At 40.8% G+C, this 27,227-nt stretch overlaps 2 protein-coding genes across 3 annotated transcripts in view; both read right to left on the bottom strand.

The window, feature by feature from the left end:
• The window catches only part of ipo11 (importin 11), a 476,887-nt gene that overhangs the window by 109,637 nt on the left and 340,023 nt on the right, over positions 1–27,227 (bottom strand). The gene's annotated exons all lie outside the window — the stretch shown is intronic.
• On the bottom strand, positions 7,798–16,984 carry LOC132815051 (leucine-rich repeat-containing protein 70-like). Of its 2 annotated transcripts, none has more exons than XM_060823740.1 (2): positions 16,918–16,984; positions 7,798–10,845 (listed from the first exon to the last, which is right to left on the bottom strand). In XM_060823740.1, the coding sequence occupies exon 2, from the start codon at positions 10,817–10,819 to the stop codon at positions 8,996–8,998; it is 1,824 nt and encodes a 607-aa protein (XP_060679723.1). In that variant the 5' UTR covers positions 10,820–10,845; positions 16,918–16,984; the 3' UTR covers positions 7,798–8,995. The 2 variants fall into 2 exon arrangements, with proteins under 2 accessions (XP_060679723.1, XP_060679713.1); XM_060823730.1 differs by lacking the exon at positions 16,918–16,984 and adding an exon at positions 14,075–14,162.

Raw genomic sequence — 27,227 nt, 5'->3', positions numbered from 1 at the left:
GCCATGTGCTAGCTAGATGAGGAATAGGGAGACAGTGGAGTTGAACATGTATTAGATTAGATTACTTACAGTGTAGAAACAGGCCCTTCGGCCCAACAAGTCCACACCGACCTGCCGAAGCACAACCCACCCAGACCCCTACATTTACCCCTTACCTAACACGACGGGCAATTTAGCATTTACCTGACCCGCATTTATCTTTGGACTGTGGGAGGAAACCGGAGTACCCGGAGAAAACCCACGCAGACACGGGGAGAACGTGCAAACTCCACACAGTCAGTCGCCTGAGTCGGGAATTGAACCCGGGTCTCAGGCGCTGTGAGGCAGCAGTGCTAACCACTGTGCCGCCCATGTGGCTACAAGGATGATGCAGGAGGGAGGGTTTGGGAGACCTGGATAATTAGGGCTCATTCTGGGGTAGGTGGGACCTCTAAAAACAGGATGGTCTGCACCTGAACCAGACGGGTACCAATATCTTGGGGGGAGAATTTGCTAATGTTTAGAATAATTCAGCAGGGGATGGGAACCTAACTGTAGTTCCAGTGTCCAGTAGGTTGAGAGTAGCGAGGTCAGAAAATGATTTCAAGGTCACAAGAGTGCACCAGCAAGCAGGAAGGTGGTTCAACACCAGGATCATCCAGAATAAGGTGGGTTGCAGCATGGGTTGATACCTGGGACTTTGATGTTGTGGCCATTTCAGAGACATGGATAGAGCAGGAACAGGAATGGTTGTTGCAGGTTCCGGGATTTAAATGTTTCAGTAAGAACAGAGCAGACGGTAAGGGAGGGGTGTGTGTATGTGTGTGTGGGGACGGTGGACTTACACAAGGACAGTCTTACGGTGACAGAAAGGACGTTTGAGGGCTCCCCATGGGAGACTGGTTAGATCTCACGGAACACAGGGAGAACTAGCTATTTAGATACAGAACTGGCTCAAAGGTAGAAGACGGAGGGTGGTGGTGAAAGGTTGTTTTTCACACTGGAGGCCTGTGATCACAAAGATTAGTGTTGGATCCTCTACTTTTCGTCATTTATATAAATGATTTGGAATGAGCATAAGAGTATAGTTAGTAACTTTGCAGATGACGTCAAAATTAGATATGTAGTGGACAGCGAAGAAGGTTACCTCAGATTACAACAAGATCTTGATCAGATGGGCTAATGGGTTGAGAAGTGGCAGCTGGATTTAATTCAAATAAATGGGAGGTGCTGCATTTTGGGAAAGGAAATCAGAGCAGGACTTATACACTTCATGGTAAGGTCCTAGGGAGTGTTGCTGAACAAAGAGACCTTGGAGTGCAGGTTCATAGCTCCTTGAAAGTGGAGTCACAGGATAGTGAAGGAGGTATTTGGTATACTTTCCTTTATTAGTCAGAGTATTGAGTACAGGAGTTGGGAGGTCATGTTGCAGCTGTACAGGACATTGGTTAGGCCACTGTTGGAATATTGCATGCAATTCTGTCTCCTTTGTATCGGAAAGACGTTGTGAAACTTGAAAGGGTTCAGAAAAGATTTACAAGGATGTTGCCAGGGTTGGAGGATTTGAGCTACAGGGAGAGGCTGAACAGGCTGGGGCTGTTTTCCCTGGAGCATCGGAGGCTGAGGGGTGACCTTAGAGATTTATAAAATTATGAGGGGCATGGATGGAATAAATAGACAAAGTCTTTTCTCTGGGGTGGGGGAGTCCAGAACTAGAGGGAGAGAGGGGAAAGATATAAAAAGAGGGTTTAGGGAGAGAGGGAGAGAGGGGAAAGATATAAAAGAGACGTGAGGGGCAACTTTTTCACACAGAGGGTGGTACATGTATGGAATGAGCTGCCAGAGGATGTGGTGGAGGCTGGTACAAATGCAACATTTAAAAGGCATTTGGATGGGTATATGAATAGGAAGGATTTGGAGGGATATGGGCCGGGGGCTGGCAGGTGGGACTAGATTGGGGTGGGATAGCTGGTCGGCGTAGACGGGTTGGACTGAGGGGTCTGTTTCAGTGCAATATCTCTCTATGACTCATCTATTGAGGTAGTGTGGGCTGAGGTTAGAAACAGGAAAGGAGGGGTCATCCTGTTGGGACTTTTCTATAGGCCTCCGAATAGTTCCAGAGACATGGAGGAAAGGATAGCAAAGATGATTCTGGATAGGAGTGAGCGTAACTGGGTAGTTGTTATGGAACACTTTAACTTTCCAAATATTGACTGGAAATATGATAGTTCGAGTGCCTTAGATGGGTTAGTTTTTGTTCAATGTTTGCAGGAGGGTTTCCTCACACAGTATGTAGACAGGTCAAAAAGGGGCAAGGCCACATTGGATTTAGTATTGGGTAACGAACCAGGCCAGGTATTAGATTTGCACTTTGGCGATAGTGACCACAATTCGGTTATGTTCACTTTAGCAATGGAAAGGGATAGGTATTTATTGCAGGGCAAGAGTTATAAGCTGGGGGAAAGGCAACTGTGATGCGATTGGGCAAGATTTAGGATACATAGAATGAGGAAGGAAGCAGCAAGGGATGGACACAATTGAAATGTGGAACTTATTCAAGGAACAGCTATTATGTGTCCTTGATAAGTATGTACCTGTCAGATAGGGAGGAGGTGGTCAGGCGAGAGAGCCGTGGTTTACTAAAGAAGTTGAATCTCTTGTCAAGAGGAAGAATGCAGCTTATGTTAGGATGAGACATGAAAGCTCAGTTGGGGTGCCTGAGAGTTACAAGCTAGCCAGGAAAGACCTTAAGAGAGAACTAAGAGGAGTCATAATGGGACATGAGAAGTTATTGGCAGGTAGGATCAAGGAAAACCCTAAAGCTTTCTATAGGCATATCAGGAGTAAAATAATGACTACAGTAAGATTAGGGTCAATCAAGGACAGTAGTGGGAAGTTGTGCGTGGAGTCCGAGGAGATAGGAGAAGGGCTAAATTAATATTTTTCATCTGTATTCACACAGGAAAAGACAATGTTGTCAAGGAGAATATTGAGAAACAGGCTACTAGATTAGATGGGATTGAGGTCCACAAGGAGGCGATGTTAGCAATTCTGGAAAGTGTGAAAATAGATAAGTCCCCTGGGCTGGATGGGATTTATCCTAGGATTGTCTAAGAAACCAGGGAGGAGACTGCAGAGCATTTGGTTTTGATCTTTATGACATCATTGTCTACAGGAATTGTGCCAGAAACTGCAGGATAGCAAATGTTGTTTCCTAGTTCGACAAGGAGAGTAGAGACAACCTTGGTAATTATAGACCAGTGAGCCTAACTTTGGTTGTGGGTAAAGTGTTGGAAAATGTTATAAGAGAAAGGATTTATAATCATCTAGAAAGGAATATGATGATTAGGCATTGTCAACACGGCTTTGTGAAGGGTGCCTATGAATTTCAGTATGGTATTTGATAAGGTTCCCCATGTTAGGTTATTGCACAAAATACGGAGGCATGGGATTAAGGGTGATTTTGTGTTTTGAATCATAAATTAGCTAGCTGAAAGAAGACAGAGTGTAGTGGTTGATGGGAAATGTTCATCCTGGGGTTCAGTTACAGGTGGTGCACCGTAAGGATCTGTTTTGGGTCCACTGCTGTTTGTCATTTTTATAAATGAGTTGGAGAAGGGTATAGAAGGATGGGTTGGTAAATTTGCAGATGACATTAAGGTCGGTGGAGTCGTGGATAGTACTGAAGAGGGTTGCTGGTTACAAAGGGACATAAATAAGCTGCAAAGCTGGGCCGAGAGGTGGCAAATAGAGTTAAATGCAGAAAAGGTGAGGTGATTCAATGTGGAAGGAGCAACAGGAATAAAGAGTACTGGGCTAATGGTAAGATTCTTGATAGTGTAAATGAGCAGAGAGATCTCGTTGTCCATGTACAGAGATCCCTGAAAATTTCCACCCAGGTTGATTGGATTGTTAAGGCATACAGTGTGTTAGCTTTTATTGGTAGAGGGATTGTGTTTCAGAGCCACGAGGTCACGTTGCAGCAGTATAAAACTCTGGTGCAGCTGCACTTGGAGTACTGCGTACAGTTCTGGTCACCGCATTATTGGAAGGATGTGGAAGCTTTGGAAAGGGTTCATAGGCGATTTATTAGGATGTTGCCTGGTATGGAGGGAAGGTCTTATGAGGAAAGGATGAGGGACTTGAGGCTGTTTTTGCTAGAGAGAAGGTTGAGAGGTGACCTAATTGAGACATATAAGATAATCAGAGGGTTAGATAGGGTGGACAGTGAGAGCCTTTTTTCTCTCATGGTGATGGCTAGCACGCGTGGACGTAGCTTTAAATTGAGGGGTGATAGATATAGGACAGACGTCAGAGGTAATTTCTTTACTCAGAGTAGTAGGGGGCATGAAACACCCTGCCTGCAACAGTTGAGACTCGCCAACTTTAAGTGTGTTTAAATGGTCATTGGATAAACATATGGATGATATGGAGTAGTGTAGGATGGATGGGCATCAGATTGGTTCCACAGGTTGGAGCAACATCGAGGACCAAAGGGTCTGTACTGCGCTGTAAGGTCTATGTTCTATGGAGCACCTGGAGCACATGGGGAGAATGTGCAAACTCCCCACAGTTGCCTGAGGCTGGAATCGAACCTGGGTTCCTGGTGCTGTGAGGCAGCAGTGTTTACCACTGAGCCAAGGTGCTGCCCTGTTAGAATTTTATAGATTTCTGAGAGAATCTTCCCTTAGTCTTCTGAGGTCCAGTGAATGCAATCTGAATCATAGTTTAAGGATAAGGGATAAAGCTTTTAGGACTGAGATGAGAAGAACTTCCTTCATCTAGCGTGGTGAGCCTGTGGAATTCACTACCATAGAAAGCAGTTGAGGTCAAAACACTAAGGTAAATACAGCTCGTGACTAAAGTGATCCAGGGATATAGGTGGAGGGCGGCATTCGAGTATTGAACTTGATGATCAGCCATGATCATATTGAACGGTAGGTTAGGCTTGAGGGGTCGAACAGCCTACCCTGCTCCTGTCTTTGATGTTAATATGTAATTGATTCAACCCATCTTCATTTCAGTCCCACCATTTCGGAATCAGACTGGTAAACGTTTGCTGCACTCTCTTATAGCAGCAACATCCTTCCTCACATAAGGAGAGTAAAGCAACACACAATATTCCAGTATGTCATCACCATGAGAGATAAGGATTTGGATTACAATTTAGACAGAGTCCAGATCCACTTCTTATGGATTAGACAAGAAAAGGACTTGATGTAAATATAATGTGAAAAGCCCATTAAAATAAGATTCTATTAATTTTACTTCTAAAAACATAATTTTTTTCACTGCAAACATAAAATTCAGCAAGACTGTTTAAAAACACCAGTTGACAAATCAACAACTTTGCCTGCAAAAAAAAACCCATAACATGGTTTGAATCAATAACTTTGCCTTTCTGCAGACGACTAGTTCAAACATAGTCCTGAGGGTGACATCACTGTAGTGAACCACACTGACAGAGCCAACAGATTGATCAAAATCATCTGGCATATGATAAATCTCTTTCAGCACACACATTCACAACAAATCCACTTGCAGCCTTTCCCTCCTGGATGTTGACATCAGGAGCCTTTTAAATATATTTTTAAATAACAATGTGCATTCAGTGAAAGAAAAGAGGAATGCAGACATTTTGAAAATAACTCTTTTTAAAAGGCAATAGCAACCAAATTTGGCCATCAAATCCAAAACTAACCAGTTTGAACTTCATAAATGTTAACTCCCTCCTCATAATGAAGATAATATCCACATCATGTCAAAAACTAAATAAAGAGCTTGCCAGAAAGATAAAATAAAATCACTTCTCAGTATAATGCTAATCAATGCATAGAAGTTGTGCATTATTAACATGCAATACGTTATGAAACATAAGCTAACTGGAAAACAATTTTAGAAGTGCTATACAATAGTATTCAAAAAGATCTACTCATCTTTATATGGATAACAACAGAGATGAACCTTGTTTGAATTTAAACCATTGTTTGAAGAGTACATGACAGATACATTATCAGGAAACATTACCCTCAGTAATTCTAAAAATCCAGGACAATATTGTAATCAACTGGAAAAGCAAATTGACGTATGATCCAGTCACTGGAGTAGGCCATTCAGCACCTCGTGTGTGCTCCACCAATCAATATTCCAATTGATCTGATTGGAATTTCAAACAATAGTCTTGCTTACCCATGATAACCTTGCCTAACAAGAATCTATCTAATCTGTCTTAAAATATTCAAGGACTTGGCTTTCATCACTTTTCAGGAGGAAACTCACAAAAACTCTCAATCCCCTCTGTGAGAAAATAAAGTCTGCCTTATCTCTGTTCTATATGGGCATTCCCTGATTTTAATTAGTGAGTTTGAATTAACTCCTGGAGTTAAACACCTGCCTAACAAATTTTACACAAAATATTAAAGATGAAAAAAATTAAATATACATTTAAATAAGGCTAAAATACTGCAGACACTGGAAATCTGAAACAAACACAGAATGCTGGAGAAAATCAGGTAGTCTGGCAGCAACTTTGGAGAGAGAAACGGTTAATGTTTCAAGTTTGATTAGACTTACAGTGTGGAAACAGGCCCTTCGGCCCAACAAGTCCACACCGACCCGCCGAAGCGCAACCCACCCATACCCCTACATTTACCCCTTACCTAACACTACGGGCAATTTAGCTTGGCCAATTCACCTAACCCGCACATCTTTGTGACTGTGGGAGGAAACCGGAGCACCTGGAGGAAACCCACGCAGACACGGGGAGAACGTGCAAACTCCACACAGTCAGTCGCCTGAGTCGGGAATTGAACCCGGGTCTACAGGCGCTGTGAGGCAGCAGTGCTAACCACTGTGCCACCGTGCCGCCCTAACTCCTGTTCAGAACTGAAAGGTGTTGGAAAATTTCTTTGTAGTTTTTACAAAGGCAGAGGTCAATGCAAAAGGCAAAAGCTTTGTTAATGGAGGAACAAAAAAGAGACGTAAATGGATTGCACTAGTCTGCTGATAACAGGACAAATTCATATTTTACAGTTCAGAGGAATCGTCACATCAGACTCAAAATATTAACTGTTTATCTCTCCACAGATGCTGCCAGACCTGCTGAGTTTCTCCTGAATTCTGGTGTTTGTTCAATAGATATTTAGTGGAGTGGGCTAAGTTAGGATTAACTGATCAAACAAGTACCATTGTAGTGATCTTAGGCTCATGAAGTTTGGAAAAGATGACTCAAAGGAAAGATGAGAACAACGTCTTTGACTGGTTTATGGTTGTAGAACAAGCATAAACAATACATGGGACAGAAACAATCTGCATAATGTGCTCTGCTTAATTCATATTTATGACAATAAATTGATAGCATCAGCTGCTGCCTTTTCTGAAGTCAAAAAGCAGTGCCAGAATACAGGCTAGATTAGAAGAAAGTCTTTTTAGTTATAATATAAAATGAATCATAAATGTGGAACATCGATTCACTTCAATTATTTTCTTCAGATATTCTGCTTTATATTTTGATGTATTAATCACAGACTTCCAAGGAACCATAATGACATGGTTATAATAGCACCATTGTATTTGATATGACTGTGCTATATACACTGGAATCTCAGATGTTTGGCATCCTAACTCAATTATTCTTCTGGTATTTTTATAATTTAAAATGACCAATTTGTAATACATGTCCAGTAAAATCTCAAAGGGTACCTCTTAAGATGTAGCTCTTTCTACTACTAACATGACAGACTAAAACATGGTATTGATACACTTGCATAAGTGCACTATCATAACATGAATAAGAACCCAAGGATTCAGCACAAAACATTTCTTCTTAGGATATTTATTGCTTATGAACAATACATGGTCATTATTTGTAATGTAAGGAACAAATCCACTAAACTTTTGGAATGTCACCAATTGAATACTTCACATTCCCTAAATTATAAATGCATATTACCTATACTCTATTGCAGTTGTTAAAAGAAAACCATGTGCTGAGATTTTTAAAAATGCAGGTTATTTTTCATAACTTCCTGAACAAGGCATGCAATTAGAAGTGGACACCTTCCCCAGCTTGGTGCGCACCACTTGAATAAGGGCAATTGCATAGCCTCACTCAGACATATCCTGAACAGAGGGATAGGTCAGCCCACAGCAAAAACCCAAAACAAAGCCAATCGTCGGCCAAACAGTTAACGTTTTCTTTAGAATCCGGGCCAACAAGCCATTGTAGTTGCTGCTGGTATGCAGACTCATGACAGCAAAAGAGTCCCACTAGGCCTGAACTGAGTAAGAGAACTCATAGGCTGGCATCCAGGATAGTGCACCACCACCATTTTTAGAATACTGTGTTCAATTCTGATCTCCCTGCTATATGAATGCTGTTGTGAAACTTGAAAGGGTTCAGAAAAGACTTACAAGAATATTATCAGGGTTGGAGGGTTTTATAAGGAGAGGCCAGGGCTATTTTCCTGGAGCGCAAAGGCTGAGGGGTGACCTAGAAGAGATTTATAAAGTCATGAAGGGCATGGATAGGGTGAATAGTTAAAGCCTTTTTCCCAGGGCACAGGAGTCCAAAACTGCAGGGCACAGGTTTAAGGTGAGAGGGGAAAGATTTAAAAGGGATGTAAGAAACAACTTTTTCACAGAGAGAGTGATGCCAGAGGAAGTGGTGGAGGCTGATACAAATACTTCTGGATGGGTACATGAATAGGAAGAGTTTAGAGGGATATGGGCCAAATGCTGGCAAATGGGACTAGATTAAGTTAGGATACCTGGTCCACATAGTCCAGTTGGACCCCAGGGTGTTTCGATGCTTCAGAAAAAAAAAACTTGGTGATGTTTTGCTGTAGACTTGCATAAAAATACGTATTTTACTAATAGATTGTTCTGCACAGGGGTTTCTTGTATGATGACAAATTATCCATACACAGTTTAAACTCTAATGAACTGATCAAAATCAAAATCTGTTGCCTATAAATGATAACTTTCTATTCAGCGTACATTGTAGATATGAACATAATCATAAAACTGAGTGCTCAAAGAGAATAACTTCAGCTTGTTCAGTAGGGTCTGCTATCTTTAGGATATTGGTCTGGTCCACATCTGGATTTGTCACAGATTCGGGAGGTATAACCTGGACTGAGTCTGTCACATAATACCTTGCATATGGATACACACCGTAATACTCTAGGACATTGTCTCCTTCTGCCTCAGTATCCTTGAGTTTCTTATGCAGCTGTTGAACTTTATATATCAGGAATAAAACTGCTGCACAGGCCAAGATGAAAAAGACCAAGAGTATGTCAAAGGCTTGGTTCAACTTTTCTAAATTTTGTTCACAGATGAACAAAGGTTTGATTGAAATTGATGCCATATCAGAAGCTGCAAATGTAGTTAAATTTACAGATTCATTTGCCATTGATAGTTGCCCTGGTAGCATGCTTGTGTACTGCTCTGTGCCTTCTGTGGCAAATACTACATCTCTAAAATCTTGCACTGTTACAGAATTGTGCTCCGACTTGAAATGAACATTTGAGGTATCTGTTTTTATTGAGGTTAACAGTTTGCTAGTAGTTGGAGATCTCTTTTCAGTATCTAATCCCAAAGATACTAAACTGTTATTACATCCACTAACTTCATTTACACTGACATAGTGCAAGGATTTACCACGCAGCTGGGATGGACTGTGATAACGTATATATAACCTCAAAGAGGATGACAAGAGCCATCTATGCAAACTGAGCAAGTTACAGTTGCACTCCCAGGGATTGCCATTTATTACTAAGTGATTTAGCGAGACCAGTGGTCTCAGGACCTCAGGAAGCAAATTTGCAAGACGATTATTGGCCAAGTGCAGAATTTTCAAAGTTGTTGCCATTCCTTCAAATGCATCAGACTCAGTAAATGATATATTATTATGGTCAAGCCTCAAATACCCAAGATACAATATTTTAAAAGCATCAGAATTAATGCGAATTATGCTGTTGTTACTTAGTGTTAAATGTATTAAGCTCTTCATTGCAGTAAAGCCATCTTTTGCTATGGATTTTATTTTGGAATTACCAAGGTAAAGATATTTGAGACTTCCTAATCCATTAAATGAATTAGCATGGATCAACTTTATTGGATTATTGGATAAGATAAGGCTTTTAAGGATCTTAAGCTGAATGAAAGTATTTGACGGGATCCATGTTAAGTAGTTGCTCTGTAGATTGAGAAACTCCAGTCGTGCAAGCTGATTAAATGAGGAATTAGATAGCCTGGAAATTCTGTTGTTAGCAAGATGCAGTGTATGAAGACTCACTAAACCAATGAACATTCCATTGCTGAGCACACGAAGAGAGTTCCCTTCAAGTTGTAAGTATCGAAGGGCAGTCAAATCAGAAAATATTCTTCTTGGAATAGAAAGAATGTGATTGTGTTGTAGGTATAAGTATCGAAGTTTTGAAAGGCTTCCAAACATCCCTTGCTTGATATACTGTATCTGGTTATTATTCAAATACAAGTAATACAAATTTATGAGACTAATAAAAGCTTGAGGATGTATATCCTTGAGACCGCTGTTATCAAGGAAAAGCGATGACAGTCTGTTAAATCCTTCTAAATCCTCAGGCATTACATTAGAAATGTTATTCCTGCTAAGGTAAATAACTGAAGTGGTCTTTGCAAAGTTCCGAGGAACTGATGTGAAACCCAAGTTGCAGCACTGAACTAGAGTCCTTGAACAACGCTGACAAACAGAAGGGCAAACCAGTGAAAGGCCTTGAGGCATCAGAAGAAGAATGCCAACCAGCAGCTTGACAACTGGTACACAGCATTTGTTGATGTTGTAAAATCCGTACATTTTCTTGAGTTCTTGTCCTTTATAGCCTATTGTTTCAACATGTAAAAAGACAGAATATATTACCAGCAGTTGACCTAATTTAGTTTCAATTTTATTTCATGAAAATAATGTGCACTTTACATTTGAAAACTTTTCAAATCCCTTATTTTACTCATTTTACTCTTTTCAGATTGAATCAATTTACGCAGTAATTCTCAATTGAAAACTCCTCTCAAACATCTCTGAACCACCCAACATTACTAAATGCATACACTCAAGGAATTATTTTTCTTGTTCTGGTGCCAGTTTCTTTATATTGCACCTTTTACAACCACAGGGGATAGAACATAACAGCGCAGTACAGGCCCTTCAGCCCTCGATACAGCAAAGTAATTGCCAGCCAATTAAATGTTTAAGTGTAGTCATTACACAATTTATGGACGCTAATCTAACAGTGGCCAGGAAACTGTGGTCAATTGTTGTAAAATCTCATCTGGTTCACTAATGTGCTTTAGGGAAGGAAATCTGCCATCCTTTCCTGGCTTGGCCTAAATGTGACTTCAGGCCCACAGTGATTTACTGACTCTTTAATACTTTCTGAAATAGTCTAGCAAGCCAACATCTCATTAAAGAATAAACAAAAAGATCACAGTAACTTGTTAGAACATTGCATGAAACACCAATCTGATAATGACCGGAATCTCTCTGTGAAAGGATAAGTATGATCAGGACACTGGGTCTAACATTCCCCCATTTGCCAAACAACCAAAGTCTACACTACGGAGTTGTTGCAATTAAGTGCTGATCCATCATACAGCATTGAAGACCATCCAGCTCCCCTGTTGCTGTTCGAGCTCCTACATTACAATAAATATTATATCTCAAAAATAATTTTCTGCTGAAAAGCATCGTGGAACATCTTGCCACTGTGAAATGTGTTCACCACCTTTGAAGCAATGCCATTCTAGGTCTTAAATAACTTCTCTTCCCTGCAGTTTGTTTGCTAATCTATGTCATTTTACTACAGATCCTCCCACCAGTAGAAAGACTTTATGCTTCAGTACTCCACACAAGCAAACTTGCAGCAGAGTTCAATGGATAGCATGAGTTAAGAAACTTTAGGCTGTTCTTCTAATTCTTTCCCACCCCCCACCCCCCAACATAGAATTCTAAGGTCAATGAATTGGCTTACTTGAAATTTATTAATGACACAAGACTAAACAAAAATCATGGAACTCTTCCCAGTTTAGAATGCTGAACAACTGGAGAATCATAACTGTTTTCCAATACTTTTGACCTATTCAGCTATTCATGCAAGATTTTTCCAAAAAAAATCTATACTAAAGAATGTCAGAACATTATTCTAAACTATAAGGATAAATTTTATTCCGAAGTAGCAAAACAGGTATAACTTCAAGGTGATAACAATGGATTTCACCAGTGCATTGCTTTTGAATTTACTGAAAAAGATATTGGGTTGAAGTTTCCAATGGCCAGACGGCTGCCATTTCAGTGTAAATCAGTTTTGCACATGGCAACCCTGTGGAATCCCCAGCACCGTATACTCCAAAATAACTGCCCTGGAAATTGAAGATTCGGCTGGGCAAATCCTCTATACTTGGAATCTTCTGAAAGTCTCAATTTAATCAAAAAATTCAAATTATTTTGATGATCTGTCCCATTCCTATCCTTTACTTTCCTCTCCACTGGTTCAAATCCAACTAACTAACTATCTCCCAGCCTGCTTCCAGTTGGTACCCTATTATCTGGCACCCTATCTCCTATTCATCTACCCCTTGCACCCTAACTACTTACCTTGCAGCATAATCATCTGATGTCTACCCCAACATCATCACTTACCTGGCACACTATGCATCTGACACCCTAACGTCCTACTTTGCCTCTCTACTTGCACTTTGGCAAGAGTTGTGAAATTGGATTTCAGGACTTCTGCATGTCAAAATACAGCAGCTGACTGCTGTATAAAAGGAGCCACTCAGCTTCCCTTCATCTGATAGCTCTGCACGACAAAAGAACTGTCAAAATGGAAGTCTGGCTTCCGGAAGGAGACCTGAATAGAATCTCTGTTCAGAAATGCAGAGATCTGTCCTTTTGTAAAACAAAAGTACAAGTTTTTGTAGATTTAGTGATCTGATGATCGATTTTAAATATATTTCCAATATATTCCTGCCTTAAATATTTTCGTATTTTCTGAACTGTGATGACTTATGAATGGCAAAATAACAATGCAACATGTGACCTATATTCTCAACAGTGGGGATTATGCCATTAAAACTCAAAAATAATTTGATTCCCAAAAAAACTGACTTAATGAGTAAATGGTCACATTAGTCTGAGAACGTAGGTTTGTGTGCCAATCAATAGCTTGATTGACAGAAATAAATAGCCATTGTAAACATTTTCTTTAATATTACTGACAATTCATGAACTCTTTGCAGGCAAGCAGCCATGCTGTAGCTCTGCTGAACCCACAAATACTTGACAAATTTACAAACAGCCCAAAGAACAAAATTTAATCTGTTCTAATAATAACTTTTGCACTGATTTCAGAACAGGATTTCAATTATTATAGTTTATTTGAAGATAAAAACATTCTACAAATCTATCCAGTTAATTGTACTTTCACTCTTTAGCATTAAAGAATTAGAAAATTACTTTGAAAATATCTTCAATTTTTAGAACTCGGAATATTTTAAAAAGTAAAGGTAGTAGTTAAAAACAAAATTGTGCTCGACGGAATGGCTCATTCTGCAGCATTAAAAAGTTATACTAAAAATGTAGTGATATTTTTAAAATGATTTATTAAAATTTTGTTTTATAGCAACACATCATATGTGAAGTGCACAGTATTCCTTCCAGTTTTTTAAAAAACTCTTTTCCTGTTGCTGCAAATTTTTCATTAGTATTATTTGTCCCTTCCTTCTTTAAAGCAGAAACACAAAATCTAAGATTTCCCACACAAACCTCTGAATACAGGCCGAGCAAAAACAGTGATCAAATTCCCACTAAGTTAAGGGCCAGGGTCAACTTTACAGACCCTATTACAGCCCTGCATTTTTAACCATTCATTAAGAAGTTGGATAACTTTCAAGGCCAATATCAAGCCTCTCGGATAGTGCTTTATTACCACACCACCAAATATGTATTTCATGCGAGTAATATTTCATTGATTAAAAAAATTCAAATCGCTTTGATTCATGCAATTAAGTTATGAATTTCAAAACAGATCGAGCAAAATCAAACCCATATCCTCACCTGGATGAACAGAACATAAACTGCTTCGTAATCATAAAATGTTGAGATAATAAGCATGCACATATTTCAAAAAATAACTTTGGTTATCGAACAAAAGATTTTACTGCAGGATGGGAGTGGAAAATGTCAACTTCAGGAAATGTACACATCCCTTTGGTGTGTATCCATAGTGAGGCAGGAACTGACTATTCATAATGTTTCTCCATAGTGGTTTGACAAAGTGTGTTTCCATGAAAACAGGAAATGGTGAAACTGGGCAAAGTTTCATTGTTCATTGTGGATTGCTTCTGGCAAAGCAATTTTAGTAATGTAGATGTTTATGGATTAATTTCAGTTAATTAGAATTAAATTTTGCCTGTAATCAACAATTGTCTGTCACCCAGAACTCAATAACTTACAACTCATTATAAGACTTTCCTCAATGTCTGCGATAACACCCTTGCTTCGCTATACCAACGTAATGAACCACAATATAACTTTCAATGCCTCCAAAATTATATAGGTGACATTACAGCTTACATTACAGTACACATTACGGTTAATGGTCTTAAATTTGTCAAGTATTACAATTATTCTTGACAAGTACTGTCTAAATCCAAGATTTAGCTCTTTGCAGTTTCTTTTCTGCAATATCTATTTACCCTTCCACTACACTTTTCCTTCAAGTCAATTTGCACCTATATTTTAATCTTAAAGGTATCCTGGACCAGCACTGTCTGATTAATAAATCATATATTTGCATTTTCTTCAAATATGTTCCTTTTCTGTCAGTTCATTTGACATCAGTACACTCACAATGCCTCAGGTAGGGAGTTTTAGAATTTTGCCTCTGTAACATTGAGGGAATGGCGATATACTTCCAAATCAGGATTGAGTGTGATATGGAAGGGAACTGGCTGATTGTGGTGTTCCCATGTGGTGACATTGTCCTGTTAGACAGTGTACCATTGGGTGGTGCTGTCAAAGGAGATTTGGTGAATTTCTGCAATGCATCTTGTAGATGGGTACATGCTGCTGCCGAGCATCGGTGGTGGAATGAGAGAATGTTTGTGAATCTGGGGCCAATTAAGTGGGCTGCTTTGCCCTGAATAGTTTCAAGCTTCTGTAATATTGCACTCATTCAGGCAATATTCCATTATACTCTCGACATGTACCTAGCAGATAGTGGATGGTCTTTGGGGAGTCAGGAGGTGAATTATTCCTCCTCGAAACTACTCTTGTAGCCAGCTAGTTCAGGTCAATTTCTAGTCAACGGCAACCTCCAGGATGTTAGGAGAATTTTTAAGATTATTAAAACATCTCAATAATATCTAGAAGACTGGTGAGGATGTCTAAGAATAAGGAATGTTTTGCACTTGGGTCACACAAGTGGGGCAATCCTGGGGCAACAAGCAAACCTGCAGAAAAGCAACAGGGAAGCTACAAATTTTGCAAATGATCTGTTTTATTTATGAAATCATGGAAATTTACAACATAGAGGAAGCCAGTCAGACAATCATGCTTATTCTGGACCTCTGTAAGAGTAATGATGCTGAAAATGTGTTGCTGGTTAAAGCGCAGCAGGTCAGGCAGCATCCAAGGAACAGGAAATTTGACGTTTCGGGCAAAAGCCGTTCATCAGGAATGAGGAAAATGTGTCCAGCAGGCTAAGATAAAAGGTAGAGAGGAGGGACTTGGGGGAGGGGCGATGGAGATGTGATAGGTGGAAGGAGGTCAAGGTGAGGGTGATAGGCCGGAGTGGGGTGGGGGCGGAGAGGTCAGGAAGAAAATTGCAGGTTAGGAGGGCGGTGCTGAGTTCGAGGGAATCGACTGAGACAAGGTGGGGGGAGGCTTAATGATGCTGAATCCCACATTCCCATTTTCCGTAAAGCACTGTGAATCCCTTACCTTCAAGTTCTTGTGCAATTCCCAATTAAAATTGTCCACAAATCATTTAACTTAACCGTTTCAGCTAAATAGTTCAGTATTTCAGATCTTGACAATGCTGAGAGAAAAATACACCTCCTCACCTCTTCTTTGGATAATTTTCCAATGATTTTAGATTCATGACCTTTGGTACTCAGTAAATGTATATTACCTAGGAGAAAGTGAGGACTGCAGATGCTGGAGATCAGAGCTGAAAAATGTGTTGTTGGAAAAGAGCAGCAACAGAGCTGAAGAAGGGCTTATGCCCGAAACTTCAATTCTCCTGTTCCTTGGATGCTGCCTGACCTGCTATGCTTTTCCAACAACACATTTTTCAGCTCAAATGTATATTGCCACCTATTTGGTCACCAATCATCTTGAAAGCCTCTACTATAATGCACCTTTCATGAACACAAATTTGTAATTGACAAATTGGGGACTGTTTCTAAAGCAAGATTACATGGCCAACACTTTAAGCACTGTCTCTAACACACGATTTTCCTATAACACGGCTTCCCTGTTGCTTTTCTGCAGGTTTGCTTGTTGCCCTAGGATTGCCCCACTTGTGTGACCCAAGTGCAAAACATTCCTTATTCTTAGACATCTTTGCCAGTCTTTCAGATATTATTGAGATGTTTTAATATTCTTAAAAATTCTCCTAACACCCTGGTGGTTGTCATTAACTTAGCCCTATTTGCCAGCACTTGGCAAATACTCCTCCAAACCTTCCTACTCATATACACATCCAGATGCCTTTTAAATGTTGTAATTGTACCAGCCTCTGCCATGTCCTCTGGCAGCTCATTCCATACACTCACCACCCTCTGTGTGAAAAGGTTGCCCTTTAGGTCCCTTTTAAATCTTTCCCCTCTCACCCTAAATCTATGCCCTTTAGTTCTAGACTCCCTCATGCCAGGGGAAAGACCTTGTATATTTACCTTATCCATGCCCCTCATGATTTTATGAACCTCTACAAGATGACCTCTCAGCCTCCGACGTTCCAGTGAGGATGGCTTCAGCCTATATTAGCAAGATTAAGTCAGTGCATTGGAATGTAGCAGCAAGTAATTCACTTTCTGTCCCCCTAAAGACTGTCAGTCATCTACAAAGCACAAATCAGGCATATAAATAAATACTCTCCAATTTCACTGAGTGTAATTTCAATAAATCTGAATATGGTCAACATCACAAAAGTGTCTTCTGAAGTAGAAGAGCGAGAGTATGACATTGAGACAGATTATCAGCCATGATCGTACTGAATAGCAGAACAGGCTTTATGAACTGAATGGCCTACACGGATTCCTATTTTCTATGCTCACTAGCTTGGTGAAGGCAATACAATGAATAATCATCAGAACTATAGCATTCAACATTCGTTCTCTCCACCAGCAATGCAGACTGGCAGCAGTATTTACCATATATAATCATATATGCAGCAACTCATTAACTATACAGCAACAACCTAAACATCTGGAAAGAGAAAGTGAGCAGATGACTGAGAACCCTAGCAAGTTCCCCTCCAAGCCTTGCACCACCAGACCTGAAACTACACCGTTCCTTCACAGTCCGTGATCCACCACCTGCAGCTCACTTCCTAACAGCCTTCTGAATGTTCACAGAACATGCAATAGTTCAAAGTGCTGGCTCACTACCACTTTCTCAAGGACAATGGACAACAAATTCTGACCCACCCAGCAAACTGATAGTCAAAAAAAGACTTACTTGGTGCTACTATCCTGGCCCACAACATGCACAGAAATGGCTGACTTTTAAAACTTAACCACTCATTTGCCATTAACGGGACTTTGCATGTCAGGTGGCTACTGGATTTCTCTCTCAAAGTACTGGTTGTAAAGTTGAATATTCTCAGAACATGCTGCGTCACCATATAAATGGCCTTTCTTTTTTCTGTACACTGCAAATTTCCAATCTCAAAAAAGCTACGAAAATGTTGCAAGGGGTATATACTCTTGAGAAACAGGCAGAAAAATTAGAAATAGGGCAAATTGTTTCTGCAGATGTTTAGGCAGCCAGTTAGAAAATTATACTGACACAGTTTGGGAGTTTACATCATATCTTTTGCGACAAAGGAAGGAAGTGTGAGAACCTAAGAGTGGGGAAGATAAGTGCAATAAACAGGAGTAAGTAATTCAGCAGTAATAGAAGACAATAAGAGATGGCAATGTACTAACAGATAAAAGTCCATTTCAAGTCACTTTCAATGCTTCCAAACCTGCATTTACTTACTGACCATAGACTGAACAACCATAAGTACAAATTGTTTTACATACATACAGGGAATGTTTTCAATGTATGTTTATTCAAGAACATCCCACTTTATTGCTTCAGAGTGACACAGGAATATAATGTCCCTCTGCACACCATTGTTCCACAAAAAAAAAGACATACTTCAAACATCGGCTGATCATGACAACAATAAATGTGCAAATATACAACTTTTTCATCTTTTCCAAGGCACCTGTGTTTTTGCACATCCTCTACTAACCTTCATATTACACCAAATAATTTGCATGAAAATATTCAGTGACCCAGTTACAAGCTCATGTAATTCATGTACCAACAGGAACAAGTAGGTAACAAGGAAAACTAATTCTATCCACCTCCACATGGCATCTAAAGAAAAATAAAAAACCTCTATAGCATCAAAGTATTGTGTAAAAATTAAAATTGATGATTAAAAGAAACAGTATTATGGAAAATCAGAATTCAAAAACAATAAAAGGCATCCTGATATGAATAGCAGCAATTATTTGTGTTTTTGAAATTCAAAGAGCAAAACAAATCCAAATCTTCTGGCGTTCAATAAAATGGGGATTGTGTCACAACACTTTAAAATTAGAGCTTAAAGTTGGTTCTGGACATGTTCAAAGGATTGCATTTTCAAAGTAAAACATATTGAAAATGAGGAGGTTTGGCAATATTTACAAATTACCACAAATCAAAACCATGTACATAGGAACTAGGAGCAAGAATAGGCCACTCATCCCCTCAAGCGCGCACTGCCATCCTAGATATTTTTATACAACATATCTAAATGTGCTTTGATATACCTCTGGAATAGGTGGGGCTCGAACCTGGGCCTTCTGTTGCAAAGGTAGGGTCATTTCCACTGTATTGCAAGAGCCCCATTGTCTCATCATTCCATAAGATTATAAAGAGTCTTATACAGCATAGAAACAAGCCCTTTAACTCACCACATTAATCCAACCAACAAACACCAAACTAGACTAATCTCATTTGCCTGCAATTGCTCCATTGCCTTCCAAACCTTGTCATCTTACGTGCTTGTCCAGATTACTGAAGGTTGCAAGAGCAGCACATTCTACATTTCCAAGACCGTTTGGGTGAAAATGTTTTCCTCAGATCCCCAAAGCAAACTCAGCCTATCCAATCTCCTCATACCCAAGGCTTTTCATTTCAGGCAACATCCTTGTGAATCCCCTTTGTACCCACGCCATTGCAATCTCGTCCCTCCAACAGCATGGCAATCAGAACTGCACACACTGTTCTATTTCTGGCCTAACCAATGCTTTACAAAAAGTTGAAACAAGACTTCCTTGCTCCTATATTCTAGCCCAGTCTCATGAAGGGCAACCATCCCAAATACCTACTTCACCACTGTCTCCTGCGCTGACATCTTCAGGGACCTAAGGACTTGTACATCAAGGTCACTTTACTCCTCAGCACGCCATGGGAACCTACTATTATTGTGTATATCTTTTCCCTTCCTGGACCTCCCAAAATGCAAAACCTCACATTTATCAGGATTAAATGTCATATGGCCAATTTACAGCTGACCAATCTCAGACTGTAGCCTGAGACCATTCTCCTCATTATGCATACCACCTATTTTCATTCCATTTAAAAATTTACGAATTATACCTTCTACATTCACATTCAAGTCATTAACGTATGTAACAACCACAACGGTCCCAGCACTGATCCCTGTGATACTTCACTGTTACAGGCTTCCAATTACAAAAATATTCATCCCCATGACCCTTTGCCCTCTATTTGTAATCCAATTTTGGATCTCATGGACTCTTACCTCTTAGGATCAGCCTTCCATGTGGGATCTTGTCAAAAGCCTTACTTGAATTCATGTAAACCACCTCAACTGCACTACCCTCACAATATATTTACTCACCTCTTCAAAAAACTCAATTAAATTAATCAGACAGAATCTCCCTCCAAAACATCTGTGCTGACTATCTCTGATCAATCCCTGGATTTCTAAATGTTGATCAATCCTGTCCTCAGGAAATTTTCCAATACGATTCCCCACCTGTTCGGGTGCAGTTTGGGATACGTCTCATCAGGCCCTCGTGTTTATGTGCCTTGAAACCTGCTAAAACATCTCATACCTCTTTCTTGCTAATATGATCCTTACCAGGCCTCAACTACCGTTTCGCACTAGCTCATCACTGCTCTTTTTGACATTTAAAAAAATTTACCTACTTCCTCTTTAAATGTTTTCAGTTATCGAGTCTTCATAATTCACTGCGGCGGCGAAGTCCAGGCATTCACAATCTTCAAAAACACAATTCCTTTGTGTCTCTGTTTTAAATGAGAGTCCACTTATTCTTTAACAGGTGCTATATTTCGATATTCCTGGGATGGAGAGATCTATTCAATATTTGCTGCATCAAACCTTTTCAGAACATTCTTTGTTCCAAAGCAAGTTTCAATGCGGCAAATGAATGATTTTAGAAGCAACTGAAATCTACTGGAGCCCAAGTAGAATTTGTGAACAATATAAAAGTTAAATGACATATAAATTAAATGATACCAAAGTCAGAGGAAGCAGAGCAGATGTGGACTACCTCAAGTGGTACCTGACTGATTGATATCAAAGACTCATGACGGATGCCTGGAGAGTAATGATTGACTTAATAATTTCCTGTCATCAGAAAGAGTCCTAAATTCAAAGCTGCATTCAAGATCACAGACTGTTGGCACGACAATTTGTAGTCATTTTACAGTAAATTCAAAGGCTACCATGCTGCTTGCAAATAATCCTTTCAAAAACTGTGGTTTCAGAGCCAAATATATTTACTGTACAATAAATTGCTGAATATGTCAGTAATGATGATAACCAGACAATATTCCAGATTACTTACAGTGTGGAAACAGGCCCTTCGTCCCAACAACTTCACACCAACCCTCAGACAAGCAACCCACCCAGACCTATTCCCCTACATTTACCCCTTCACCTAACACTAAGGGCAATTTAGCATAGCCAAGTCACATTACCTGCACATTTTTGGACTGTGGGAGGAAACCGGAACACCCAGAGGAAACCCACGCAGACACAGGGAAAATGTGCAAACTCCACACAACAGTTGCCTGAGGCGGGAATTGAACCCGGGTCTCTGGTGCTGTGAGGGAGCAGTGCTAACCACTGTGTCACCATGCTGCCCATATTGTCCAAGACTAAAAAAAATGATTAGATTAGATTACTTACAGTGTGAAAACAGGCCCTTCGGCCCAATAAGTCCACACCGACCCACCGAAGCACAACCCACCCATACCCCTACATTTACCCCTTATCTAACACTGCAGGCATTTTAGCATAGCCAATTCACCTGACCTGCACATCTTTGGACTGTGGGAGGAAACCCACGCAGACACAGGGAGAACATGCAAACTCAAATGTTGAAAGCTCAATTTATAAAACATAAACCATAGTCCATTATCAACATGAAATTGATTAATCACAACGATGTAACAGAGTAACAAAGAGAATGGATGAGGGCAGAGTGGTAGACATTATCTATATGAACTTCAGTAAGGTGTTCAACAAGGTTCCGCTTGATAGACTGGTTAGCAAGATTAAATCACATGGAATACAGGACAAACTAACTACTTGACTCAAAGGTAGGATACAGAGGGTGGTGGTGGGGAGTTGCTTTTCAGTCTGGAGGCCTGTGACTAGCAGTGCATTACAAGGATTTGTGTTGGGTCCACTGCTCTTCATTGTTTGTATAAATGATTTGGATGTGAACACAGGAGGCATGGTTATTAAGTGTGCAGATAACACCAAAATTGCTGGTGTAGTGGACAGTGAAGGCTACCTCCGAGTTCAACGAGACCTTGATCAGATGGGCCATTGGGCCAAGGCATGGCAGACAGAGATTAATTCAGATAAATGTGAAGTGCCACATTTTTGGAAATGTCAATCAGGGCAGGACTTATACAGTGAATGGTAAGGTCCTGGGGAGTGTTGCTGAACAAAGAGTGCAGGTCCATTGTTCCTTGAAAGTGGAATGGCAGGTAGACAGGATAATGAAGAAGGCATCTGTATGCTTGTCTTTGTCCCATTGGCTGTCTGCCAGAAGGCAAAGAGTGGGGATAAAAGGGTCCTTCTCAAGATGGAAGCTAGTGTCTATGGTGCCCCAGAAGGATCAGTGTTGGGACAATTTTTCACTTCATACATCAATAATCTGGATGAAGGAACTGAGGGCCTTGTGGCGAAGTTTGCAGGTGATACAAAGATAGGTGGAGGGGCAGTTAGTACTGAGGAGGTAGGGAGACTGCAGAAAGATTTGGATAGGTGAGGAGGGGGGGCAAAAAGATGGCAGGTGGAATACCCTGTGGGAACGTGAGAGGCTATGCACTTTGGTAGGAAGAATAGAGGCATGGACTATTTTCTAAAAGGGGAGAAAATTCAGAAATCTGAGTGCAGAGGGACTTGGGAGTCCTAGTCCAGGATTCTCTTCAGGTAAACTTCAACGTTGAGTAGGTAGTTAGGAAGGCATGCATCATGAGAGGACTAGAATATAAAAACAGGGAATGTACTTCTGAGGCTTTAGAAGGCTCTGGTCCGACAACATTTAGAATATTGCGAGTAGGGCCCCATAACTCAGCAAGGATATATTGGCCCTGGACTGGGTTCAGAGGAGGCTCATGAAAATGTTCCAAGAAATGAAAGACTTAACATGTGAGGAATGTTTGAGGACTCTGGCACTATACTTAATGGTGTTTAGAAGGATGAGGGGGAATCTAACTGAAACTTACTGAACACTAGATGGCCTGGACAGAGTGGACATTGGGAAGATCTTTCAATTGGTAAGAGAGTCAAGGACCCAAGGGCACAGCCTAAGAGTATAAGGAAGACCCTTTAGAATGAAGATGAGAAGAAGTGTCTTGCACCTGAGAGTGATGAATCTGTGGAATTCATTGCCACACGAGACTATGGAGGCCAGGTCATTGAGTATATTTAAAACAGAGATAAATAAGTTATTGGTTGCCAAGGGGATCACAGGTTACAGACAGAAAAAAAGGAAAATGGGGTCAGTCATGGTCGAAAGGCAAAGCAGATTTGATGGGCCGAATGGCCTAACTTCTGCTCCTACGGTCTTCCGGTCTTATTAGTCAGTGCATTTAGTATAGGAGTTCAGAGGTTAAAAGGGTTCACTAAAGATTTACACGGATGTTGCCAGGGTTGGAGGGCTTGAGTGAAAGGGAGGGGCTGAATAGGCTTGGGCTGTTTTCCCTGGAGTGTCAGCGCCTGAGGAGCAATCTTATAGAGATTTATAAAATCATGAGGGGCATTGATAGTGTGAATAGCCAAGCTGTTTTCCTCGGGGTGGGGGAAGTCGTGAACTTTAAGGGCATACATTTAAGGTGAGGGGGAAAGATTTAAAAGGGACCTCATGGGTAACATTTTCACATGGAGGGTCGTACATGTATGGATGATCAGCCCGAGGTAGTGGTGAGGGTGGTACAATTATAACATTTAAAAGACATCTGGATAGTTATATGAATAGGAAAGGTTGAGGGTTATGGGCCAAATGCTGGCAAATGGAGCTAGATTAATTTCTGGTCAGCACCTTGGTCACCATGTATGTGGCAGGTACTCATGTGACTCGGCCAACGTAGTCTATCTGATATTCTGCAGGTAAGAATGCCCCGAGACATGGTAAATTGGCTCGACTAAGCAGACACTACGACAACGGATGAATGGACACTGCGCAACAACCACCAGACAGGGATGCTCACGACAAGGAACACTTCAGCAGTCAGGGACATTCGGCCTCAGATCTTTGGGTGACCATCCTCTAAGGTGGACTTTGGGATAAGCAACAACGCAGAGTGGCCGAGCAGATGATGGTAGCTGAGACCTTGGGTTCATGTCATACTACAGGTGACCCCACTACACTGTACACAAACATACACACACACACACACACACACACTCTCTCTCTCTCTCTCTCAGACGCACACACCCCACACTCTCACCCATGCATACCCTCTCACAGGCATATACTCCATCACACGCTCACTCTATCTCACTCTTTGGAAATAGAACCAGTCTGACTCAAGATTGGAATACATACAGACCTTATCTTTAATGCATTATCTGAGTTGAGATGTTACTTGTTTTTTATATATAACCCCTAAGTTATCCTAGAATCCCAACAATGTGGAAACAGGCTCTTTTGCCCAACAAATCCACATTGACCCGCCGAAGAGTCACCCACCCAGATCCATTCCCGATTACTCTACATTTACTCCTGACTAATGCACCTAAACTACACATTCCTGAGTACCATGGGCAATTTAGTATGGCCAATTCACCTAACCTATATATCTTTGGACAGTGGGAGGAAACCAGAGCACCAGGAGGAAACCCACGCAGACACAGGGAGAATGTGCAAACTCCACGCGGACAGTCACTCGAGGCTGGAATCGAACCCGGGTCCCTGGTGCGGTGAGGCAGTGCTCAGGAATGTGACTTGAAAGAAGTTCTGGGATTTATATACTAATGAATTGAAACCTGCAGCCCATTCTAAAAGATGAAAGACTTAACAGTAATCTAGGTTTGTTCAATATATTACATCAGTGTATGACACTATGATCTTTTGCTATAAATTCTGTGTCCTATAATCCTATGCCACTAGCTACCTGATGAAGGTGCAATGCTCCAAAAGCTTGTACTTTCAAATAAACCTGTTGGACTGTAACCTAGGTGTCTTGTGATTTTTAACTTTGGCCACCCCAGCCCGACACCAGCACCTCCACATCACGGTCAGCATGAATGAGTTGGATCGAAGGGTCCATTTCCATGCAGTACAGCCCCAAATGCCTAAGACTTTGTTGACAACAGTTAAGAAATAATAAAATCACGTGCTTGACCAAAACAAGAAAGAATTTCAAAATCAAATCTTTTCAGAGGAAGCAAAGTGAAAGTAATCAGTACTGAAAACCAAACTCCCCACTAATTAAAAGCACAGAAATATAGGAAATAGGAACAAAACTAAACCATTCAGCCCCTCAAGCCTCTTCTGTCAATCAACATGATCTCGGCTGACCATGCCACTTGGTACACTGTTTTGTTGCAAATGAGATGATTTCAGAAGCCAAGAAATAGGAGCCCAAGTAGAATGTATAACCAATACAAAAATGAAGTGATGTACAAATTAAATGATACCAAAATCAGAGGATTCCTAGGATTATCCCCAGGATAGGGAAATTAAGCATATTCATTCACAAATGAAGAAAATGGTCAAGAAAAGGTCCAGATTAAGAAAGGATGTCATCACTTACATTGAAATGGAAATGGTATCTCAGAGAGGCTCTTCTGTGTTTTTCTGGAAGGGACTTTTCTGCATTATTAATTCATGGGGTGTCGTGCAAGTATTACTAATACACATTGCTAATCGCTAGCTGCCCCAGAAAAGGTGGCAGTAAGCTGCGTTCCTCAGCTGTTACAGTCCATTTGGTTTCAGTAGAACCACAATGTCATTAGGGAGGGAATTCCAGGATACTGACTCAGCAAAACTGGCGGAACAATCAAGTAGTTCCAGGTCAAAGTTTGTGAGAAGATTTGTAGCTCGGGTGCTTGTTGTTGTGGTTCTGTTCGCCGCGCTGGGAATTTGTGTTGCAGACGTTCCGTCCCCTGTCTAGGTAACATCCTCAGTGCTTGGGAGCCTCCTGTGAAGCGCTTCTGTGATCTTTCCTCCGGCATTTGTAGTGGTTTAAATCTGCCGCTTCTGGTTGTCAGTTCCAGCTGTACGCTGCAGTGGTCAGTATAGTGGGTCCAGGTCGATGTGCTTATTGATTGAATCTGTGGATGAGTGCCATGCCTCTAGGAATTCCCTGGCTGTTCTCTGTTTGGCTTGTCCTATAATAGGAGTGTTGTCCCAGTCGAATTCATGTTGCTTATCATCTGTGTGTGTGGTTACTAAGGGTAGCTGGTCGTGTCATGTCATGACTAGGCTCCCAAGCACTGAGGATGTCACCTAGACAGGGGACGAAACGTCTGCAACACAAATTCCCGGCACGGCGAACAGAACCACAACAGTTCCAGGTCAGGTTAGTGAATTCAAGAGGGACTTGCAGATGGTGGCATTCCCATATATCTGCTGTTCTTATCCTTCCAGAACATAATGGTTATTGATTTGGAAGGTGCTATCCAATGGAGCCTTGGTGAGTCGCTGCTGTACCATTTGCAAGATGCACTTATTGCTGCTACTCAGTGTTGATAACGGAAGGAGTGAATATTTGTGGATGCGGTGCCAATCATGTGAGCTGCTTTGTCCCGGATAATGTGAAGCTTTAGTGTTTTTCGACTGGAATCATCCAGACCTGCAGGATTATTCTTTTTCGCTCCTTACTTGGGCCTCGTTGGGAAGTCAGGAGCTGAGTTACGAGTTGCAAGATTCCTAGCCTCTGACCCGCTCTCGTAGCAGTAGTAATATTTATATAGCAAGTCTAGATCAGCTTCTGGTCAATGGTAGCTGCTCCAGGATACTGGTAGTGGAAGTGGGGCATTAAATGATGGTAACACCATCGAATGTCAAAGGACTGTGGGTTAGATTGTCTCTTACTGGAGCTATTCAGTGCCTGGCATTGTGTGGTGTGAATCTTACTTGCTATTTGCCAACCCAAGTCTAGATGTTGTCCAGGTTTTGCTGCATTTGGGCATTAAAAATCCCTTCCTAGCACTGCTTCTGAAGAATAGGCCAGAGTAGGTCAGTGAAAATATTGAAAAAAATGAGACTGAGCAATGATAACATTTATTTTAAAACAAGACGGAAGAATATTGGAAATATAAATCTGACTGCAAGACGGCACTCCAACGGATGAAACTGAATTTAGTTTGGTAGATGGGAAAGAAAATTTATGTTAAATCTGCAGTGAAAACTAAGTATGAAATTACTTCAGTTCAATATAGGAACATTCCTATATGTGGTAAAAAGGGAAGGTAAATACTAGTGTGATA

This window comes from Hemiscyllium ocellatum, chromosome 1 (genome assembly GCF_020745735.1).
Source record: "Hemiscyllium ocellatum isolate sHemOce1 chromosome 1, sHemOce1.pat.X.cur, whole genome shotgun sequence".
Lineage (NCBI taxonomy): Eukaryota > Metazoa > Chordata > Chondrichthyes > Orectolobiformes > Hemiscylliidae > Hemiscyllium > Hemiscyllium ocellatum.
The sequence above is the reverse complement of the archived record's forward strand: the minus strand, read 5'-3'. Positions and strand labels throughout refer to the sequence as shown.

What these genes read in the sequence shown, in the direction of transcription:
- LOC132815051 (XM_060823740.1), bottom strand. Translation starts at nt 10,819, where the DNA reads ATGTACGGATTTTACAACATCAACAAATGCTGTGTACCAGTTGTCAAG.